This window comes from Trichosurus vulpecula, chromosome 7 (genome assembly GCF_011100635.1).
Source record: "Trichosurus vulpecula isolate mTriVul1 chromosome 7, mTriVul1.pri, whole genome shotgun sequence".
Taxonomy (NCBI): domain Eukaryota; kingdom Metazoa; phylum Chordata; class Mammalia; order Diprotodontia; family Phalangeridae; genus Trichosurus; species Trichosurus vulpecula.
The window spans coordinates 6,555,656-6,579,116 of NC_050579.1; the positions used below are offsets into that span (position 1 = coordinate 6,555,656).

General features: G+C 44.2%; 1 protein-coding gene across 3 annotated transcripts in view; it reads left to right on the top strand.

Annotated features, from left to right (window-relative positions):
• The first annotated feature begins 14,229 nt into the window (after positions 1–14,229).
• Positions 14,230–23,461, top strand: part of TRAF3IP1 (TRAF3 interacting protein 1) — a 106,961-nt gene continuing 97,729 nt past the window's right edge. For all 3 annotated transcript variants that reach the window (XM_036768779.1, XM_036768778.1, XM_036768777.1), the window contains exons 1-3: positions 14,230–14,381; positions 18,779–18,847; positions 20,567–20,728. In XM_036768779.1, coding sequence (XP_036624674.1) covers positions 14,259–14,381; positions 18,779–18,847; positions 20,567–20,728 — 354 coding nt within the window. In that variant the 5' untranslated portion in view covers positions 14,230–14,258. The remainder of the gene's footprint in view (positions 14,382–18,778; positions 18,848–20,566; positions 20,729–23,461) is intronic.

Below are 23,461 nucleotides of genomic sequence, written 5' to 3' on the forward strand. Positions count from 1 at the left end.
CTGAAAAATATATTGAAGAAAACAACACCTTAAAAAACAGACTAACGCAAATGTCAAAAGAGCCCCCAAAAACCAATGAGGAGAAGAATGCCTTGAAAGGCAGAATTAGCCAAATGCAAAAGGAAGTTCAAAAGATCACTGAATAAAATACTACTTTAAAAATTAGATTGGAGCAAGTGGAAGCTACTGACTTTATGAGAAATCAAGATATTATAAAACAGAACCAAAGGAATGAAAAAATGGAAGACAACATGAAAAATATCACTGGAAAAACCACTGACCTAGAAAATAGATCCAGGAGAAATAATTTAAAAATTATTGGACTACCTGAAAGCCATGGTCAAAAAAAGAGCCTAGATATCATCTTTCAAGAAATTATCAAGGAGAACTGCCCTGATATTCTAGAGCCAGAGGGTAAAATAGAAATTGAAAGAATCCACCGATCACCTCCTCAAATAGATCCCAAAAAGAAAATGCCTAGGAATATTTTCACCAAATTCCAGAGCTCCCAGAGCAAGGAGAAAATACTGCAAGCAGACAGAAAGAAACAATTTGAGTATTGTGGAAATGCAATCAGGATAACACAAGATCTAGCAGCTTCTACATTAAGGGATCAAAGCGCTTGGAATACAATATTCCAGAGGTCAATGGAGCTAGGATTAAAACCAAGAATCACCTACCCAGCAAAACTGAGTATCATACTCCAAGGCAAAATATGGACTTTCAAGCTTTCTCAGTGAAAAGACCAGAGCTGAATAGAAAATTTGACTTTCAAACACAAGGTTCAAGAGAAGCATGAAAATGTAAACAAGAAAAAGAAATCACAAGGGACTTACTAAAGTTGAACTGTTTTGTTTACATTCCTACATGGAAAGATGATGTGTGTGATTCATGAGACCTCAGTATTAGGGGAGTTGAAGGGAATATATATATATATATATATATATATATATATATATATATATATACATATATATATGCACATGTGTGTGTATGTGTATATATATATGTGTGTGTATGTATATATGTATGTGTATATATGTATATATATGTATATATATATATATATATATATATAGACAGTGCACAGGGTGAGTTGAATATGAAGGGATGATATCTAAAAAAATCAAATCAAATTAAGGGATGAGAGAGGAATATATTGAGAGAGGGAGAAAGGGAGAGATAGAATGGGGTAAATTATCTCACATAAAAGTGGCAAGAAAAAGCAGTTCTGCTGGGAGGGAAGAGGGGACTGGTGAGGGGGAATGAGTGAATCTTGCTCTCATCAGATTTGACCTGAGGAGGGAATACCATACACACTCAATTGGGTATCTTACCCCACAGGAAAGAAGGAATAAGAAGTTTAAAAAATGGGAGGATGATAGAAGGGAGGGCAGATGGGGGAGGAGGTAATCAAAAACAAACACTTTTGAAAAGGGACAGGGTCAAGGGAGAAAATTCAATAAAGAGGGATAGGTTAGGAAGGAGCAAAATATAGTTAGTCTTTCACAACATGAGTGCTGTGGAAGGGTTATACATAATGATACGCATGTAGCCTATGTTGAATTGCTTGCCTTCTTAGGGAGGGTGGGTGGTGAGGGAAGAGGGGAGAGAATTTGGAACTCAAAGTTTTAAAAACAGATGCTCAAAAACAAAAAAAAAGTTTTTGCATGCAACTAGGAAATAAGATACACAGGCAATGGGGCATAGAAATTTATCTTGCCCTACAAGAAACGAAGGGAAAAGGGAATGGGAGGGAACTGGGATGACAGAAGGGAGGGCTGACTGGGGAATGAGGCAACCAGAATACACATCATCTTGAAGTGGATGGGAGGGCAGAAATGAGGAGAAAATTTGTAATTCAAACTCTAGTGAAAATCAATGCTGAAAACTATATGTATTAAATAAATTAAATAAATTTTAAAAAAATGCCAATTGTTGTATTGTGGGGAAAATGTCCAATTTGGCGTTACAGGACCTGAATTCAAATCCAGACTTGAACACTTACTACTTCTATGAACACTGGCAAGTCCTTTTCCCTGTCTGCTCCTTCATTTCCTCACCAACGTGCCTGCTTTCCAGTTATCACCTCCATCCTTCTGGCCCCTTGATCTCCTGATCTTTGAACTTCCTCTTCCTTACATTATACCGAGCCAGGCCTGCTGTCCATCAGGTCAAGCACCCCACCCCCACCTCCTATGCACTGTTTCCCTCAGAGGAGAAGGTAGGCTCACTGAGGTCAGGGATTGCTACTTGCTGGTGTTGTTACTACACACCGTGCCTGGCTCATTTTGTTGTTTGTGGTCATTTTGCAGTTGTGTCCGACTCTCTGTGACCCGATTTGGGGCTTTCTCGGCAAAGATACTGGAGAGGTTTGAAAGGCCTCCTCCGGCTCATTGTACAGATGAGGAAACCAAGGCAAACAGGGTAAAGTGACTTGCCCAGATTCACATAGCTAGAAAGTGTCTGAGGCTGGATTTGAACTCAGGCGGATGAATCTCCCTGACTCCAGGCCCACTGTACCACCTAGCTGCCCCGGCTCATAGTAAATGCTCAATACTTTTATTTCTTTCTCTCTCTCTCTGTCTCTCTTACCAACTGAGCCAAGGAAGCAACCAACTGCCTGAGCTAATTCTCAGCAATTTAAGCATCTCTTCCTTTAGTCCTTGACAGCCTGGGCCTTCTCAAGGGCCACAGAATGGCCTTTCTCCTTCACATCTCAGCCCTTCTGCAAGTACGAGCTTGGCATTTTTTTGATGTGCCTGGAATTGAGGGGAGGGAAGGAGGAGATGCCCTTGGGATGGAGAGGTACCCTGATTCTGGGGTCGAGGTGCTCTGGAGCTCCTGGAGGGGAGGAGGTGCCCTGAATGTGCCGGGGGCAGCACCTGGAGTTCCTGGGTGGTGGCAGCTGCAGACTTCTGAGCTCTCCTGGCTTTCTCAGCTTTGGGATCCTTTACAGAAGCTGCCTCATTCAGCTCAGTCTTGTGGGGTGTCCTTCACCGAGGAAAAGGTTTGAACCTGGGCAGTTCACGGGATCCTAGATTTAAAGCGAGGAGCTCAGAACTCAGTTGATCTAACTTGCTCCTATTACAGATGAAGAAATGGCCACCCAGAGGGGAAATGGCTCACCCAAGGTCTTTCAAAAAGTACTTGCTGAAGGCAGGATTTGAATTCAGGTCCTCTGACTATAGCTCCAGCTCCCTTTCTACTGTACCACTTTGAATGGGGAAGGTCCATCTTTGTTCTCAAACTATTGAGATTTTTTTCGATTCAAATCTTATTTTGATTTTCAGCTCCAAATTGTCTCCTTCCCTCTACCCCTTCCCCACCCATTAAGAAGGGAAGAAATACTATACCATTCTACATATACAGTCATACAAAATAAAAAAATTGTGTCTTTAAACAAACACTTTCATTGTTTTTTTTTTGAGGGGGGAAAGCAGGGCAGTTGAGGCTAAGTGACTCACCCAAGGTCACACAGCCAGTAAGTGTATCAAGTGTCTGAGTCTGGATTTGTGCTCAGGTCCCCCTGACTCCAGGGCCAGTGCTCTACTCACCACACGATCTAGCTGCCCCAAATAAACATATTCTCAAAGGTCTCTCTGGGCTTCTTTGATGGCAGGAAACGTTTATCAGTGCCTGGCAAATAAGGTAAGTGTTCTGCCAATATTTGCTGATGAATATGACAAGGAAGGGCCAGAGAGGCAGGGCTGATTGCCGCCACACAGACATGGAAGCAAGACCTTTAGACAGGCTCAGACCAGGGAAATGTCCTGGCCAGGGAACAGAGGCGATGCTGGTCACAATACTAGCCATCCTCTGAGGCTTCTTCTAGCCCTGAGATTGCAGGACCCATGAGCTCAGTCCAGAGAGCCCAGATTGACAGATGTACAAATCTACTTGGCTGTAATCTAAAGAGCTAATAGATGTGGACGAATGTCATTTATTCATCATGGATTAGTTTTGTTTTAAAAAAAAATACTTCTCCTCAAACAATCAAGCCCCACTCTAAGAAAATCCCATACTTTCCCTGCCCCTTCTGGAAGGACACCGCAGACTCTATCCAGAAGTCCCTGGAGAGGCTCCAGCCAGAAGAGGGACCAGTGGTGGCATAGCTCTCCCTCCTTCCTTCCCCAAAGCCCAACCCAAGTGGGCCCCTCTCTTCTCCCTTTCTTGGATGAACCCTGAATCCTATCTTCACCCCTGACAGAGGAAGCCAGAATCCTATCTCCTCCCTGAGACTTCAAGTCGTTTCTGCTAGGTGGCTTCTATGAGCCAGAGACCCCCGTGGATCCTAGGGGCTCCTGGGCCTTGCCACTGGCTTGAAAGCTGCACCCTTAGGACCTCAAGGCCTTTCCACCTGCCCTGCAAATGTGTGTAAGCTCCTGGAAAGCAGGGACCAGCTTCTTGTTTTTTTTTTTTTCCTTTATGCCCCTGGCACTTAATAGAGTGCTTGCTCGTAGTTAACACTTAGTTTTTTTCTTTCCTTCCTTCCTTCCTTCCTTCCTTTCTTCCTTCCTTCCTTCCTTCCTTCCTTCCTTCCCTCCTTCCTTCCTCCCTCTTTTCCTTCCTTCCTTCCTTCCTTCCTTCCTTCCTTCCCTCCTTCCTTCCTCCCTCTTTTCCTTCCTTCCTTCCTTCCTTCCTTCCTTCCTTCCTTCCTTCCTTCCTTCCCTCCTTCCTTCCTTCCTCCCTCTTTTCCTTCCTTCCTTCCTTCCTTCCTTCCTTCCTTCCTTCCTTCCTTCCTTCCTTCCTTCCTTCCTTCCTCTCTTCCTTCACTTATTTAGTAAGCTGCTATGATATCAAGGGCAAATATTCTTGGTTCTTTCACCTTAAACTCCTCCTCACATGATCTACCATCACTCTCCTGGCTGCTCCCCTCTCCATGTTCTCCAGTTTGTCAATGTCCTTTGTTAAATGTGTCACCGGGCGTTGAACACTGTCCACCCAACAATATAAGCTCCTTGGATTGTGTCTCATTTTTGCCTTTATAGGTCCAGTGCCTAGCTAGTACACAGCAGGCATTTAATAAACGCTGATGGAAATAGCACTAATTATAGAGTTAAAGGACATGAGTTCAGATTCTACCACCAAGGCTTCCCACCTGTGAGACCTTGGGATACTCACAATCTCCCTGAGCATCAGTTACTTCATCTATACAATCAAGAGGTCCGACTCCCGCCTCTGAGGTACCTTCTAAGCTCCAGCTCTGAGGTCAGTCAATCAGAAAACATTCATTACTACACATCAGGCACTGTGCTAAGCGCCAGGGATACAAAAAGGGGCAAAAGACAGTCCCTGATCCTAAAGAGATGAGGTCTGGCCAGGCGGTGAACGATCGCATTGCCCAGCCCCACGTTCCGGACTCTGCCTCTGTCCGATCTGCGGGCTCACCGGGATTGTGGCGGGGCGGGGGGCAGAAGGGATGAATCTCCCACACAAGAGCCGAACTTGGAGAACAGCGGGATGAGCATGGGGTGTCTGACCTGTGGACCATTAAGTGGGGACAGTCCAAGCTTCAGCCTAAAGGTCGATCTATCCGTTTAATATTATCACGCAGACAAAGAAATTGTGCCGCCGCTGTTCGCAGCTCATCTTGAAACGCTGCGGAAGCGATCGCTGCCTTCAACCTGCAAAGGGGCAAAGGCGCGAGGACTCCCACTGAAGAGATGGCCCCTTTGCGCATCCCGGCGCGGATAAGATTGGGCTCGTCCGTTGGATTGCCCTTCAGAGCACGAGGAGTTTTCCTGGGGAACCACTGCCCTCTGGTGGCCTAACTGTGGTATTTGCTCAACTCCAGGCTACTGTGAACTTGGAGGACCCTTCGTGTAAGCTGGCAGTTCTCAAACTTGTTGGTTCCTCAAAAAGCTTTTATTTATTTACCATATTAAAACTAGAACTGATATTTTAAATGTTTTAATTTATTTTAAATAGCAATAATAAACTCACATTCATATAAATGACATTTTTGAAAATAAGTGTATTTTTCCAAAGTGTGATTTCATTATTTTTGTAAATTCTGCGATCTCTTTGATATCTATATGTATAGAAGTTCTTTTGTTTGTTTGTTTTACATCACCATAGGCATATCTGCTTCTGCACCCAATCTATTGGGCTCACATAGATATGTAATTGGAAAGGGCATGAGGGTTTTAATAGGCAAATAACATCTTCGTATTATTATAAAAATAGTTTTGTTCTCACAGACCCCCCCCAAAAAATTCTCCAAAACTCCCTCGGTTCAAGGGCTACATTTTGAGACCAGCTAGTATAAACAAAGGGGCAGCTAGATTGCTCCCTAGAGTCAAGAAGACCTGAGTTCAGATCCAACCTCAGATACTTATTAGCTATGTGTCTTTGGGCAAGTCACTTACCCTGTGTTTGCCTTAATCCCCTGGAGAATGTAATGGCAAACCACTTCAGTATCTTTGCCAAGGAAACCTTGTGGACAATATGGTCCATGGGGTTAGGTAGAGTGGGATATATCTGAACAATAACAATGGCACAAGCAGAACCATAGAGAAAATCCACGAGACAAAGTTCATACAAAAAATAAATTTTAAAAAGGAACCAATTTGTTTTCTTATCATGAAGATCCTCTTTGTACAGAAGAAAACACTGAGGCTCAGAGGGATGACATCACCTCAGGGTCACTTCTCCTTAGAGGAGAATCTCGGGGTCTCATTGGCCACATGAATCTTCTGTGAGGTTCCTTAAAGAGTAAGACACAAAAGTACAGCTGAAGAAATGGGTTGACACGGACTGAATAATTGATACACATGGACTCAGGGACCCAACTATCAGATCAAATTTCAGTAACACCATTATTAACAAGGTGGATTTCAAGTGCAGACCGAGTTCAAGTCAAGGAACCAATCTGATATCTGAGGATCTTCCTCATGTCGTCTCTTGTGCTGCTAAGGGCTTCAAGTCGATAGGCCTGGGACTGTCCTTTTCCATGGAGGGTCAGGCCTTCTCTGGAAGACTGCTCAGTTCTCACTCGGACATGGAGAGCATCCAGAGGAGGGGGACCGGGACAGGGAAGGCTCTCGAGTTCCCATCATATAAAACTGGCTAATGGCACTGGAATGTTTAATCTGAAGAAGAGAAGGCTGGGAGGAGAGGGTCTCCAAGATACCAAAGATCTGCCATCTAGAGGAGATTTATGATGCTGGGCCCCAGAGAGCAGAGCTCGCTGTCACAAAAAAGTTCTGCTCTCAATATCATCATATTTATAAAGACTGTTGTCTTGTCAATGGCCTCCTCAGGATATAAGCCCAGTAGTGAAATGCTGAGGCCAAGAGCACGCACATTTTAGTCTCTTTGTTTGCAGAATTTCAAATTTTTTTCCAAAATGGTCGTAGTGAATGGCAGCTCCACCGACATTGCTCCCAAACCCCTTCGATGTGGACTTCTCCGATCTTTCATCATCTTTGACAATTGTCAGGGTGTGAGGTGAAACTGGGGCGGGGGTGATGTGCATTTCACTTGTTTTCCGTCATCTGGAACATTCTTTCATATGGTTGTTCTTCTGAGAATAGTGCGTTCATGTCCTTTGTCACTTATCTGTTAGGGAGTGAATTTTGGTTAGACATACACGAATCCGCACATATGTATGTACACGTACACGGTACATAAACATATATTATGCAGCTTCATATAACATACAGCATATTATCTATGTTATATATGACACTGCATATCATACACACAATACATTTTAAAATATATTACATGTATTATATAATAAACACATATACAATAAACATGTATGTATATATGTAAATATAAATGTTTGGATATATAACTAAAAGTCATTCCCCAATAGATATTGTATTTTTAGCTAGATATATACAGTTATATAGATACAGCAGACATATTTTATATATTACTTACATTCATATATGTCACACATGTTGAACTCTGTAAAGTATTCATTTCATAAATTTCATTTGTGTAGCATTAACAGTACAAATTAACTTTGGAAGTACTGTCATTTTTATTACATTGGCATGGTCCAGCCATGTGCACTGAATATCCCCCTCGTTATTTAAATTATGCTTTGTTTCTTTAAGGAGTATTTTGTAATTGAATCCATACAAGTATTTTGTGTGTTTTCTTCCTCAAATGCAATTCGTTATGTGGAAGAAGACTTCCCTTTCTATTTTTGCCTCTTGGACTTTGTTATTATAGAGAAAAGCTGTTCATTTTTGAGAGTTTATTTTATGGCCTGCAACTTTCCTGAGGCTATTATCTTGATTTAGTATCTCTGCTAACTGCCTAGGATTTTTTAATTAAGCCAGGATATTATCAGTAAATCGTGACAGTTTTCTCTTCTCTTTACCTATCTTTATACCTTGAATTTCTTTCTTTTATGTTTTTGCGATTGCTACCATTTCCAGAACTCTAACAAACAATAATAGAGTCAAAAGGCTTCTTTGTGCTAGCTATGTGTCAGTCCTGTACTCATTGAGAAAGGTTCTAACATGACCCTATTGCATATGATGCTTGATTTTAGATACTTTTTATGGCACTACAAAACATCCTTCTATTCCTAAATTTTATAGTGCTTTTAGCAGGAATAAATACTGTGCTCTGTCAAAGGCTTTTCCCACAACTATGGAGATAATCATGTTGTGCTGCATATTCTTGTTTTTAATATGATGTATTGATTGCCTTCCTAATTCAGAACTATCCTCACAACCCTGGTATAAATCCAACCTTTTGGATGAATGAATATACTCTGCTTGAATCAGTGCTCATTAATGATGTGGGTCTATAGTCTTCCTGTCCTTTATCGTTACCTGGTTTAGGTACCAGGACTATATTTTCCTTATAAAAAGAATCTGGTGGGGCATTTTCTTTTTCAATTTTTTGAGAATAATTTGTGAAACATGGGTATTGATTGTTCTTTCAAAGTTTGATGAGATTCTTCTGTTAATCCATTAAGACCCATAGGTTTATTTATTTGTAAGAGCAACTAGATCTATTTCCTTTTCTGAGAATGGGTTATTTCAGGTGTCTATTTGATCATCTGTTAGCCGATTTCACATTTCTGAATATATTTCTCTAATTCTTTCATGGTCTCGGTTCTGTTAGCACACAATAGTACAAAATAAACTTCTATATTCTTTTTATTTCATTTGTTTTTTATGAATTTACCTTCCTCGTTATTTCATTGACCTGATTTTCTGCCCTATTCTTTTTAATCAGGCGGCTAAAGATTTAGCAATTTTACGACACTTTCCAAAGAACCAGCTTTTAGTTTACCATTTCTGTAGCTTTCTTGGCTTCCAGTTTATCTATTTCTCATGTAATTTTTAATGTATCTTGTGCTTATTTGTGTTTGTTCATTGTTTAGTTTTCTAATGCATATTTAATTCTTGATCTTTTCTATTTTGTCAATATAAGTTTGTATGGATAGAAATTTCCCCTTAAGCATTGCTTTAGTTGCATTGAGAAATTTTGTTGTATTATCATTTTCTTTCACATAATGATTGTTTCTATGGTATGTTCTTTGACTCACTCATTATTTAGGATTTTATTATTGTTTCCATTTGTGTATGTATGTGTGTGTGTGTGTGCGCGAGTATGCGTGCACATGTGCACATGCTACTTGACATGCTTATATATTTATTGTGCTCTGTAAAGGATATGTTTACTCTTTCTACCTTTCTATACTTCTTTGCCATATCCCTTTGCCTTAGTACATGGTCAATTTTTGCAAAGTTCCATGTGAGCCTAATAAATATGTATAATCTTTAGTAGCCCCCATTTAAAATATGCCTTAGAAATAAATCTTTTAGCTCTAATTTATCCAGTAATTTGTTCAGTTCTATATTTTGTTATTTGTTTATCTTTCTGTTACTTATCCAAAACTGAGGGATGCTGAAATTTCTTGTGTTACCATCTATGTCTTTTTGTAGTTCAATTTGTGATTTAGTTAAATTCTCCTTTATGAATTATTACGTAAAGACCTTTAGAGAAGATAAGTTTACTATTGTCCTTGGTTTGTTGTTTATACCTTCAGCATAATATAGTTTCCATGTTTTTCTCCTTTTTTATGTTTTGAGTGTTTATTTTTGCTTTGTTTCAACCTGAATGAAACTGCTCCATTTTTAGATTCAATTGATGCAAAGTAAAAAAAAAAAATTCTAGGTGCTCATTTTCATTCTGTGATCTCTTTTATTTTTCAAATGTGTTTCTTATAAGTGACAGATTGTAGGGTTTTGCTTCCTCATTCTGTCACTCTTTTTCATTATTGAATTGTTTCATCCATTCACATTAAAGTTATGAGAGTTAAATGTATATTTTTCTTCATTTGTATCTAATACTTTTTGTTTCCATATTAGGATTTCCTCCCCCGTTCTATAAATAATCTCTCCAGTTATATTAATTTAATCTATCTTAAGGTAACCTCTCTTCTCACCGTCAACCTCCCATCCCTCCCATGTTTCCCTTTTCCTAGTTTTGAAGTTTTGCCTAACTTATTAGTTCTTTTCTTTTTCTTAATTTTACATAATTAATTCATTTCCCTTTCTTTCCTCTCAGTTAAGCAAAATTCCCCTTTCTCCTCTCTCCAATATTTTTTAGTTTTTAAAATTTCATTTTTCTGCAGTTAAAGAATTTATTCCCCTCGTTCTCTAATTTATTTTTACCTTCCCTTTCTGTCCGTTCTAAACTTTTCCCCTTGGATACATTGCCTTATTCTTAGTTATCCCTTTGTAAATCTCTGTTCTCCATGGGATGAAAACTTCTATGGGTTTCTTCTTCTTAACATGTTAAGTAGCCTTTTAGACCTTTCCCTTTGGTCCCAATTTTACTTTTTTTTTTTTTCTATTCTGCCTCCATCTTAGAAATCCTTTTTTTCTTTTTTACAGGCAATAGAGGATGTCCTATGGAAAGAATTTTTTAATGTCCCTGACTGTGCTGTTCATTATTGACTTTTGCCCTTCTATTGGTCATTTCTGCCCCCCCCATTTTCCTTGAAATCTCTTCCCTGGGTCCATGCCCTCCTTTCCTTCTGGGTGTTAACTGTGCCTAGGTGTTCTGATTCCCTTTCTTCTGAGGTAGGTCTTTTTAAGCATTAGATCCCTGTAGACTAAATTGATTGCACTTTCCCATCCCCCTTTATAGACTCTCTTATCCTATGGGAACATCCATCAGTGGTACCCTGCTCCATGACAGAAACAAACATTTCCCTCTTTCAATCTCCCTTTAATCCCTCCCTTTGTCTGTGCTGTAGCTTGTCTTTCTCCTGAGAAACTACAGGACTTCTCTTCCCTTATGCCTGGACTTTGACTTGATTAGGACATATCATGTATTCCCCTCTATCTTCTTCCTCCCTTCCCCCCTTTTATGTGTCCTCTCATTTGGTCATTTAATCCCATAACAGGCATTGATTCTCCTGTAGGTGGGTGGGGTGTTGTGAGGCTTGTCCCATGATGGTTTAGGCCTGCTTCTTCACTATCGTTTCAATGTAATTTCTGCTTTCACCCTTTTTTCCTTGTGCACATTTAGAAAGGAGTCTCAGTGACCTATCAGCTTGCTGTCCTCTTGCTGTTGTTACTGTTGGCCTTGTTTGCTTGTATTTTTGTTGTCTTGGGCATCTGAAAGGCAAATACTTTCCTCTGATGTGGTTTTATTTCTGGGAATTCTTTGAAAGTCTTTTTTTTTTATTGAACATCCATCTTTTTTCACTGACAGTCAGGCTCAAGCGAGGTCACCTTGGGCTGAGTTTGAGCTCCTTTGCTTACAGGAATACATTATTCCAATCTTTTTTGCAGTTTCTGGTCAGTTCAGAAGAGTCTTGTTTTAAATATCTCTTTATACTTGAAGGTATTTCCCCTTGTTGCTTGGAAAATTTGTTGTTTGTCCGCAGATTTATTCAACTGAACTACTGGAGTTTACAGCATAGAATCTTGGGCTTCTTTGTTTTGTTTTATCTGGGGGTGATCTGTGGGTTCTTTTGGTAGACACTTTGTTTTCTGTTTTCAGAAGTTCTGGGTAGTTTTCTTGTATTATTCCTTGCATTACGATAGGTTATTTTTACATTTGTGTTCTTCTTGGACACTTACTTGTTTTTTAAGGTTAATGTTTTTTATGCATGAAGATCACATTTTTCTTTCTTTTTTTGAGGCAAACAGGGTTAAGTGACATGCACAGGGTCTGTACTAAGTGTGTAGTAAGTAGTAAGATAAGTAAGCTAGTAAGCGTGTGGGGTCACATTTGAACTCAGGTCCTCCTGAACTCAGGGCAGGTGCTCTATCTGCTGCTCCACATGGGTGCCCGCACATTTTCTTTTAATGTCATTGCTTTGGCTTCTCTTTTTCCAGTTCATCCTTCACTTCTGCATATGTGCATTCCCACTCAGTTATTTTCTTTTTCTTTCTTGGTGACATTTTTCATTCTGCCAAATATGTCCACTGTACAAGCCATGATTCCGCATTCACGATTCCCATTTCTCTCTTAAACCATTGGGATCTGGCCCTTTTCACACAGAGTGAAAAATATGACCTGGGTTGGGGTAGAGCATAGTGGAGTAATTCTCCCATCTGACCCTCAAGCATTTGTCTCAAATATGCAAAGTAAGCGAGTTGTAAAGTCTTGGTCTTAGGGGAGAAGTGAGGAGGAAGGAGTGGAGAGAAGAAAAGGAGAAAAAAGGAGAAAAGAAGAAGAGGGAAGCAGGGCAGAGGGAGGAGAGGGATGGGAGAGCCAAAGAGTGAAGAAGGGAAAAAGATTGGGAGGGAGGCAAACAAAAAGGAGAGAGAGGAAAAGGGAGGAGGACTTAGGGTAGGAAAGGCAGAAGGATGAGGGAGAATAGGGGAAAGTAGGGAAAGAAGAGGGGAGGAAGAGAAAAGAGAGAGAAGGGGAGAAGGGAAAAATAACGGAGTAGAGGGGACAAAGATTCACAGAAAGGAGGGTCCTCAGTGGCCATCTTGTTCCAGTCTCTAATCTTATAGATAAGGAAACTGAGTGCTGGAGAGGTTAAGTGACTTATCCAGGGTCACACAGGGAGCAAACATCAGAGATGGAGCATTAACCTAGATGCTTTGCTTCTACAGCCAGTGTGATGTCTTTTGTATCATGAAAGAAGGTGGGGGGCAGGGAAAGAAGAGAGGGGAAGAGAGGAGAAGGGGAAGAGAAGAGGGGAGGATGAGGAAAGGTCACTGGGAGGAAGAGAAGAGAAATGAGGGGGAAGAAAGGGAGGGGAGAGGGAGGGCAAAGGGGAGGATGGTGAGAGAAGAGGGAGAGGGGAGGCAGAGGAGAAGGGGGGAGGGTGGAGAGAGAAGGGGAAGGAAGTGAGGGGAAGAGAAGAGAAAGAGAAGAGGGGAGAATGAGAAAAGGTCACTGGAAGAGAGAGAAGAGAAATGAGGGGAAGGAGAGAAAGAGACGGGAGGGGAGCATAGAGATGGAAGGAGCGGGGAGAGAGGGAGGGGAGGGAAGGCAAAGGGGAGGAGGGAGAGAGAAGGAGAAGAAGAGAGGAAGGAGAGAGGCAGGGGAGAAGAAAGGGAGGAGAGAGGAAGGAGACGGGAGGGGAGGATGGAGAGAAAAGGGCCAGAAAGAGGAGTGGGGGAAGAGAGAGGAGTGGGGTGGGGGGGCTGTGGGAGAGGAGGGAGAGGAGCGGAGAGCAGGAGGAAGCCCGGCCCTGTGGGCTCCTCCCCCTTCCCCGCCCCTCCCCCTAGCCCCACCTCCTGCAGACTGCCCTGGGGGCGGGGCCAGGATCCTGGCTCCTGTCAAGGTGGGAGGTGGGCGGGGAAGGAGGCGGGTCCAGGAGGCTGGGAATGAAGAGGGGCGAGGCTAACGGAGGAATGGGCGGGGCTAGGGCTCTGGGGCCCAGGGTAGAGGGCGCTGGGGCCTGCACTCTGAGGATGGGCGGAGCATGCTGACGAGAGATGGGGCTAGAGCCCTGGTGGTTAGGCCTAGGAAGGTGGTGGGTGTGGCCAGGCCGCCATCAGGGGGCGGGGACTAAAGGGTTTGGGGGTGGGGCATCCGAGACAGCTAGCCGGATTGGACGGTGAAGGGGGCGGGGACGTGACGCAGGCGGCGGCGGCTTGTTGCCCGTTGCTAGGGCGGCGCGCGCCTGGCGACCGAACGCGGTGAGGCCGCGCAGGCGCCGTTGTAGAGCGCGGTGTATTGTGGGATGGGCCGGCGAGCTCGGCGGCGACGGCGGCGGTGGCGGCGGGAGCGGCGGGGCCAGGCGGCGGCCTGAGGTGGCCGGGTCGGGGCCGGGTCGGGGCCGGGTCGGGGCCGGGACCGCCATGAACGCCTCGGTGGTGAAGCGCACGCAGGAGGCCCTGGGGAAGGTGATCAAGAAGCCGCCGCTGACGGAGAAGCTGCTGAGCAAGCCTCCGTTCCGCTACCTGCACGACATCATCACGGAGGTGCGGGCCCAGGCCGGGAGGGCAGGGGAGGCCCCGGGGGGGCTGGGGCGCCCGCTCGGGGTGCGCCTGCCCTCGGGGGTCTTCCGTGGAGAGGAGGGACGCGATGGCGGTAGGGGCTGCCCCGTGGGGCCCTCCCGGCTCGGGAAGTTCCCTCTACCTGTGCAGATCGCCGCTCTCGCCCCCGGCGAGGCAAAGGACCCTCTTCTCGCGCATCCAGTAGGCGCTTAATAAGTTCCGGCTGTGTGTCAGGGGCTCCGAGCCCCGTGTCCATTAGCTCTCTTCCCCGGGCTCTTGGCCGCCGAGCCGTCACAGTCCCCAGGCGGCCTTGCAACCTCCAGGGACCGGCGGCTCACTACCTCCCGCGCACTAAGTGAAGCGTAGCTTTCAAGCGTGGGGAGGCGGGCAGGTACGAAGCACCTATGGGGTGCCGGCACCTCGCCAAGCGTCGGAGACAGCCGGGTCCGGGGCCGCGATGAGCCGCATGTGGAGGAGGCCCCCGGGGCTCAGGGACCTGAGACCTGCCCAGGTTTCCAGGAGGCGGGATCGAGGGGGCACACATGCCGGGAAACTGAGGCTCAGAGATGAAGTGTCCGAGCCGGAAGGGCCCCTGAGGCGGAGTAGAGGCAGAGTGGGGAGCTGGGGGGCTGCTTGAGAGCACAGACGCAGCTGGGATGGGGGGAGGGGGCTGTTCTGCGGCTGACCCCAGGTTGCTTTCCAGCAGAGCCGGGGGAATCCCCTTCCGCTCCTCAGGGTGACAGGGACCACGGAGCGGATCCGAGCCTCCCGGCTTCTGGGGTGTGGCTGGTCCTTGTGTGCAACTTGTGGGGGCCGGGGTCCTGGCCCCTGCTCTTTGGAAAGGGGTCACCCAGTGCTCGGGCCCAGTGCTGGTTCTTCAGTCTTTCTAGTCTCCTGATTGAAAGCTTCCTGGGCACTTGGGTTTGTGCACGTTGCCAGGGGAGGCTGCCATGCTTCCTGATGGCTCTGTCTGCCCCGAGCCTGGAGGAGGGGCGTGTGAGGCCGGTCTGATCTGCCCAGGAAGCAGGGGCGCCCTCGGCCACCACATTAAGGGCATCTCTCTGCTCTCGGACCCCTTGGTTCATACAAACATCCTCACGCTTGCTGATGCAAACCTTCTTTGTACATTTGTCAAAAAGCCACCAAAGCGGGAAGTGGATTCTGAAAAATTGTGTGTTCTGTTTAAGTGCAACCAGGAGACCGAGAAGTGGAAGGAAGCGCCCTGTCTGTCCTCACGAATATTAGTGTTTCCATCACAAATATTGCACTACCCTGCAATAGCCAGTTTATAAAATGAAGATAGAATTTGTGTTTGCGTGAGAGGAAGTAGAATTCTGTCCTTGAACGTCAGCCCCCAGAAAACAACCAGCCCTGAGAGGGCGAGCAGGCTTTGTGCTTTGTGTGGTGCGTGGGATAACATGCCCCCGAAATATTCCCACAGAGTCTGGGCTGATTGATTGGTTTGTTGGTAAAAGCAGTTAAAGAATTAAAAAAGGCAAGTTTGATTCTAACGGAGCTTCAGCAGCTCTGCCACTGCCCTGCAACACGTTCCCGGTTTCATGTCATGTCCACATTTGATGCACGTGCCTTCCACTTCTCCATCTGAGTCACTGATAAAGATGTGAAGGGCCCAGACTCTCCAGCAGAGACCTCCCCTCAATCGCTGCAGGTCCATTCATTAACGTGTGCTGGCTTTGTTCACTCAGTCCCTTCAAAATCCTGTTAACCCTACTGTCACGTAGCCTGGGCATTCCCAGCCTTTTCAAGTGTGAAGAGACGCAGAGCATACATACTCATACATACGTACATACATACTCATACATAATGAGTATCAATTGAAAAAATATATAACAAAGCATTTAATTCCCTGATATTTAAATGACTTTACATTTTATTTATAACAACGCTGTCTGCATATATCTGAAAAATAATACTGAGATCTGCTTCTGCAGTATTATTGCCTTTAATGCCACCATCACCGAGCCAGTTCCTGCCATTTGAAACCTTAGAATTAACTTTGATTCTTCCTCATGGCCCTTCATGTTCCGATGTCTTCCCCCCGTACTAAATTCTGTGAGCTGTATCTGCAAAATCTGCATTCGTCTTGTTCTTTGCACCTTGATTGAGCGCTCTGGATGCTCATTCTGTCTTGGCTGTTAACTCTTTGTGCTGTCAAGCCAGTCGTCATAACTCCCTGAGCCTTGGAGGGTGTGCTCATCTTTAAAACGGTCAGGAGGGGATGGTATAAGGGATTAGCCTTTTCCTACTGAGCCCCAGAGGGGCAGCAAGAGGAGAATTGAGATTTGATGTGCGGATAAAATTCCCAACAACTGGAGCTTTCCCCAAATGGAGGGGCTGCCCCGGGAAGTGGCAGGTTCCCTTGTACTAGAGGAAGTGTCTTCAAGCAAAGGGTGGGTGCCCATTTGGGGATGTGTTATGCAGTGGAGAGAGTCTTGCTTAGGTAACAATTGGCCTCAAGAACCTCAGTGGCCCCTTTTGACCCTGAGAGTTTAACCTCTAAGGTCCTCTGAGGCTCCTGCTTCTGATCTGACGTTCTTGTGCTCCTTGGTTGAGGTACTAGTAGTGAGACTGAGGGAAGAAAGAAACAAACAGGAGGACCTCACTATTCGTAGGGAGGCAAGACAGTTCTGTTGTGTATAAAGAATTGTCTTTCTGCCACTGTAGACTTTTGTTGATATGATTCTAAATTCATCTTATCTACCTATGTAATAATATTTAATGTATTTACCATAACTTGATGGCTAGAGGTCCAGCCTTGGAGTCAGGAAGACCTGACTCCAAGGTGAGTTCAAGTCTCATCTTTAACATATATTAACTCTGTGACCAATGGCAAGTCACCTAATCTCTTCCATCCCTGTATCTACTTACCCACCCCAACTTTCTGAGACTATATAAATTCCAGATGAACTGGTCACCTGCGTTGGTGGAGTGAGTCTCCACACAGGAAATTTCCTGTAGCCATGAAATCTCAGGCCTAGATCCCTCTCACCTTCCCAAAAAAAGAAAACACCTTTGACAGTTTGCAGGCTCTGTGACCTTGTCTGGTAGGGTGGGTAATCACCAATGATTTGGATAGCAAGCACCCAGGCTTTTGTCTTCAGTTATTTGCCCATGATTTCTCCAGAGGGGCTCTGTCCCCTACCCTGAACACATCACAGTTTTGGCATCTCATGGGGCCAGTTGATTTGTCCATCAGTTTCTTTAAAATGCTAGAACTACTGAAGTCTTAGGGGAAAAAAAAAAACTTTTTGATAAAATCAATGTAAAGCATCAGAGGGAAGTTATTTAAAATTGCTAAAAAAAATTTTGGTGTTTTGTTTTTATCTTATTTTTATTGATGCTTTTTGTATTTGTCTTGAGAGGCAGTATGGTATGGTGGGTAGAGAGCTGGCCTCGAAGCCAGGAGTGCCCTGCTGACTGGGTGACTCTCAGTGCTTTGGGTAGTGCTGAGACTTTTCAGGTGTAGAGAAGGTACAGACTTGCATTGGTGAGGGGCATGTCCTTAACCACGAGTTTCTTACACTATTGAAATCACGGGTCCAGTCCCTATCTCTAGCCATCTGTTTTGTTTTTACATCACATGGTTTTTCCTCATTATATCTTTCTCTCCTCTATTGACCTAGCCTTTGTGACGAGAAAAAACAGTTCAGTAAAACTAACCAATGTGTTAATGGTATCTGATAGTGTAGACAATATTCAGTTCCTATTGTTCCCACCTCTACAGTGAAGGGTTGGAGGACCATTTTCTCAACCTTTCTCTGGGGCCAAGCTTGGTCATTATAATTATGTAATGTTCAAGTTCTTTTCCTTCCTTCCTCCTTTCCTTCCTCCTTCCCTTCCCTTCCTTCCTCCCTCCCTTCCTTCCTTCCTTCCTTCCTTCCTTCCTTCCTTCCTTCCTTCCTTCCTTCCTTCCTTCTTCCTTCCTTCCTCCCTTCCTTCCTCCCTTCCTCCTCCTTCCCTTCCTTCCTTCCTTCCTCCTTTCCTCCCTTCCTTCCTTCCTTCCTTCCTTCCTTCCTTCTCTCTGCCCTTTTCCTCCCTTTGGTCCTTTTAGTTTATAATGTAGTCTTTGTTTATATTATTTTTCTGGTTTTACCTACTTCACTCAGCATTTGTTCATATAAATCTTCTGTACTTTGCATTCATGAATCTAACTCTGCCTTTTTTTCTTTCTTCAAGCTAAATGTTGATCCACTAGAAATTAGGCTTTGATTGAAGGATTTCTTGTATGCATAAGCCAGGTGCAAATAGACTTGGAAAGACTTAAAGCTTTGGAGGTTTCCACTTAAACATGTTACCGAATCTGGATTGATGATGCTTTGTGGTGTGATATTAATAATTAACCTTTTCTTTATGTTTTGAAGGTAATTAGAATGACTGGTTTTATGAAGGGTCTCTACACAGATTCTGAGCTGAAATCTGATAATGTTAAGGTAGGTTTGAAGCCCTCTCCCTTCCTTGGTTAATGTTTTTAAGTGAATAGTTTTTCTTCCTCTTCCCCTAATCATTTTCTCAAGGATAATGCCATTCTCAAATCTTGAGGATAAAAAGGTCGGTTTTTGACTTAATAGCCTGGGGAAAACAGTTCTGCCAGTCTCCCCTTTTCTGGAGGGAAATATGATGATTGAATGGTGGAGTGAGATGGTGAAAACAGCTCATTACAAACTTCACTTTACCTTTGGCTAAGAGATTGTTAAGATAGCATCAGTGAAAGAAACGATTTATTTTATGTTTCTTTTGGATTCAGGGAACCCTCCGAAGCCCTATTTATTCTTTTCTTTGAAAGCATTTGATGTGCATTACTTTCCCAGATACCTTCTTTATATGGTTCATGTCCCCAGGTCCTTCACTAGTGAGCCCTTATTCCAGGTATTAATAAAGTTTCATAGAGTTCCTCATATAAATAGTAGAACAGTGTTTTATAAAAATTGAGAAAATATCTTTCTTTAGAGAAAAACAGTTGAAGATTTTGTTGAAGATTTTTTATCTAAATCATTTCTAAATTATTTGGAACTCCATCCGTGTTTCATTTGTAAACTTGTTTATTGTGAGGGCATAGATTTCTGATTTTGTAGTGTATGCGATCACTTGAGTGGTAGCACGACCTGGGCAACAGAGTTCTGCGTGTGAAGTCAGGAGGATCTCTCTTTTAAAACCCACCTTTGACCTTCACTAGCTGTGTGACTCCATTCAGATCTCTCCTTCAGCTTCCATAAGTCTCAGGCACCTTCCAAAGTTTGACCTACTAAGTTTTAAATAAAGAGATCCCACTCTGGCAGCTCCCATGCTAATGAAATCAGGTATTTGCATATGGTCTAATAGCTGTACATTGTAATGCAATGCTTACTGTACATGCTTGAAACTATTATTCTGGTAGACAATCTGAAAACTCTATCTTGAGCTTTTATGAAATGCATGTACCTCAATATGCATTTATTATTGATTAAGGGAAAACAGACTTGGTAAATCAGAATGCTGCCTTAAAGACTCCTCCAGTTGGGTGTCACCTGTGAGCCCACCTCCCTCTAGTGCCAGCAGAGCAGAGCAGGCAGCTCACTGTTGTCTTTTGTATCACGAGCAGCTGTGATCTGGGGGGAGATCCTGGAGCCCTGTGATTTACAACTCAGCGGTGGCCCCAAGAGGATATTAATTATTAGGTTCACAAGATAGGCTTGGGGGGCAAGTGACTGAGCTCAGCTGGGTCTCATGCCATCCAGTGCTGGCCTTGGCTCTTGGGCTGTGTCCAGGATTTGTCCAAGGACTATGTACTGATGTCTTAACTCACTCATGGTGACCTTGGTCATCTGAGAAGAGTGTCTTGTTGATGTCCCCATAGGGATGAGATTTGTGTTTCAAAGGTTTATGTTGGGGGATCAATTCAGTCCAGAATGTATTCAGTGGGATTAGTTTTATTTACTTACAGAGATCTAGAATTTCTAAATGCGAAGTGCTTTTCAAATTAGCCATGTTTATTAGTGATGAGAACTTTATCAGTAGAACATGTTTAATGCTCTCCATCCTCAGAGAAAGAACTGATAGTGTCTGAATACAGATTGAAGCAATTTTTGTTTTGTTTTGTTTTTAAAAAGAACATGTTAGAGATGATATAAATCATGACTCTAAATATTCTATTTTAAATTTCAATTTATTAGGATAAAGATGCAAAAATTAGCTTCCTTCAGAAGACCATAGATGTTGTGATAATGGTTTCAGGAGAACAGTTGTCTGTGAAACCAGCGAGAATTGTGGCAGGACACGAACCAGAGAAAACGAATGAACTGCTCCAAGCGATTGGAAAATGCTGTCTCAATAAGGTAATGCTTCAAGACCAAGTTAAAACAGAGGTGTGGAGAACAGGAGCCCATCACATAAAGAATTTCATGACTTTATGTGTTTGCCATGCAACAAGGGCCCTTTTCACTCTGCCATTCTGGCTTCCACGGGTCTCCCTAAGGGATCTTTTTGTTTCTGTTGCATCATTTGAAAGCTGGGGTGGTGGTGGGGCTGGGCGGGGTGGGGTTCGGGGCAGGCTGCAGCTCTGACTTCCCTGCTTTCATTCCCATTAGATGAAGTGAGGGGATGGATAGCTGCAGCCCAGCCCAGCTTAGAAGCTCATGTAGGTCTCTTGCCTAAAAACCTCTCCTGAAATTCCAGTTTAGGGATTCATCTCCTTACTGAAAGTGTTACATAAATATCTGTTATTTTAAAATGCCAGACTAAATCTCATTTCTTGGTGTGTAACTTTTTTTACTCTTAATGGATATTTTGTTTGCATTTCACCTTCCTTGCTGCATACATCCTGCCCCTCTTCACTAAAGGTTAAATACCTCTAATTCTCACTTTCTAAAGACACTAGATAGGAAAGAAGAGACTGCCTCTTTTTCCTCTGGGGCCAAGCTTGGCAGTTGTAATTGGTGTCAGTTACTTTAATCAGATGATCTGACTAAGGCCTTCCAGATAGTGACACTCTGGAAATGGAAATTTTCTGTGTTTAGCAAAGGCAAGGACCTGAGATTTTAGAGACCAGGCAGACTTTGGGGCAGGGTGGGGTGGACTTGGACAGTCGAGAAAGGTACGGGAGAAGAAATGGGGTCAGAGAGTCAACAAGAGAGACTTCTCTAATATCCCAGTTTTGCCTAAGGCTCTGGGGGCTCAGGTGCTTGTGTGTGTGTTACCACAGCAGGCTAGGTGGAAAGAGTGTTAACCCCAGCTTTCTCAAGCTGAGCCAGGCCTCCTTCATCTTGGTTAGTTCAGACAAGACAGGGAAAGTCTGTTTATGTCTCTCTGTTGATCTATTAAGAGGAGGAGAAGAAGAGGGAAACTGGAAATGGAACAGAAATCCAATGAGGAGGAGACACTGAATGGTCTCACACTTCTTCCTGCTGTTATCCTGGGACTTCCACTTTCAAAGACACAAAGAAACAAGTCTGTATTAAGAGCCTCCTATGTGAGGGGCACTGTGCTAAGCACTTTACAGGCCAAGTTAAAACAGAAGCATCAAACATGTGAGCATAACATAAAAAAGAATTTCACGACATCACGTGTCCTTGTGGGTGTTAGCTTTTTGATCCTTGTAGTGATCCTCAGAAAGAGGTGCTATTATCATCCCTATATTACAGTTGAGGAAGCTGAGGCAAACAGAGGTGAAGCCCTTTCTCCATGGTCACACAGCTAGTAAGGGTTTGAGGCCACATTCGAACTCAGGTCTTTCTGACTCAAGGCCTAGCCTTCTATCCACTGTGCCACCAAGCTTCTTCAAACTCAAAAGTTTTAGAATGTAGACCAGATGCTGATATCCAGCCCCTGGTAAACCTTCCTGCAAAACCCTTGCAGAGGAGGGGGAAATACTTCTCTTTCCCGAGTGGCTTCAGGGCATTTTTTCTGTAGGCAGGCGGAATCCTGATGAAAGTACATTGTGCTCAGCAAGCCTTGTAAGTGTGTGGCCAGATGTTATCTTCCCTAGCCTTTCTCCCACTTTTGATCCCATATCATTTCAGGGGCTGGGGCTGAGCTGAGTGAAAGGTCCCCACTGGACAGAGGTGACCCCAGATTGCTCAAAACCCTTAGGAAATAGAGGGAGGAGAAGCCTCCTGACTCACCCTCTTAAGTACCCAGCCAAAAGCCACTGCAAATTGAGTGTCCTCTCTCCTCTCCACTGGCCTTGGGGAGTGGGGCCTAGAGATCTTTTTACTTTTGGCTGATACTTCTTCCCCTCAGCCCCCTTGGTGTCTGAGTTGCCTGCCTTGATGAGTGTGGATATGTCCTCCTTGATCCAAGGTTGGAGGGACAGAGGGAGGCTCAGTGCCCCCTGGAGCAGCTCTGCTCCTGAGATGACATTAAAATGGCAGTGCCTTGAGGTCAGGGACCATTTCAGTGTTCCCCCAGTGCCAAGCACAGGGCCTGACACAGAGCAGGGACCAGTTCAATTCTAGGCTTATTTCCTGAGTGATTGAGCACAATGTTTCCTGGGTGTGTGCCCCAGGCCTCCTTGAGCTCCTTACAGCTTTAGTAGGGGGACTTGGCACCATGGGGGCAGCTCCCATTTACACTGACCTCAGATCTCCACAGCTATGACCCTCTGAGGCAGCCTTGTGGGTGGGCTGGTGTCCAGGAACCTAATAGAGAAAGTGATCTCTTTGAAACTGCAGGGTCCTGGAGCTCCAAACCAAGCCTCCAGCCCTGCTGTGCTGACTGAAGCAGGGTCCTCAGGCAGAAATCGGTAATATGGGGTTTTTCAGCATAGACTCCAGTGCAACAAGACCTCCCATGTGTAGGTGCCATCATAAGCAGGGGCCTATACAGTGAGCCATTCCAGCACCAATTCAGGGACAGCTTGTGCAAGACCATTCTTACCTAGGCAGCCTCTGACACAACATTTTAATGGAAACAGCTGAAAAGTGAAATGTTGGAACAGGTGTGGACCTCGGTGCTTGGAATTGTTGGCTGACTGAGTAAGAACAGGCCAAGGGGAAGTCTCAACATTGATTAAGAAACAAGGGAAGGCTGAGCAATCTCCCTGTGCTCCGTCTGTCCTTTCTCTTTCTAAG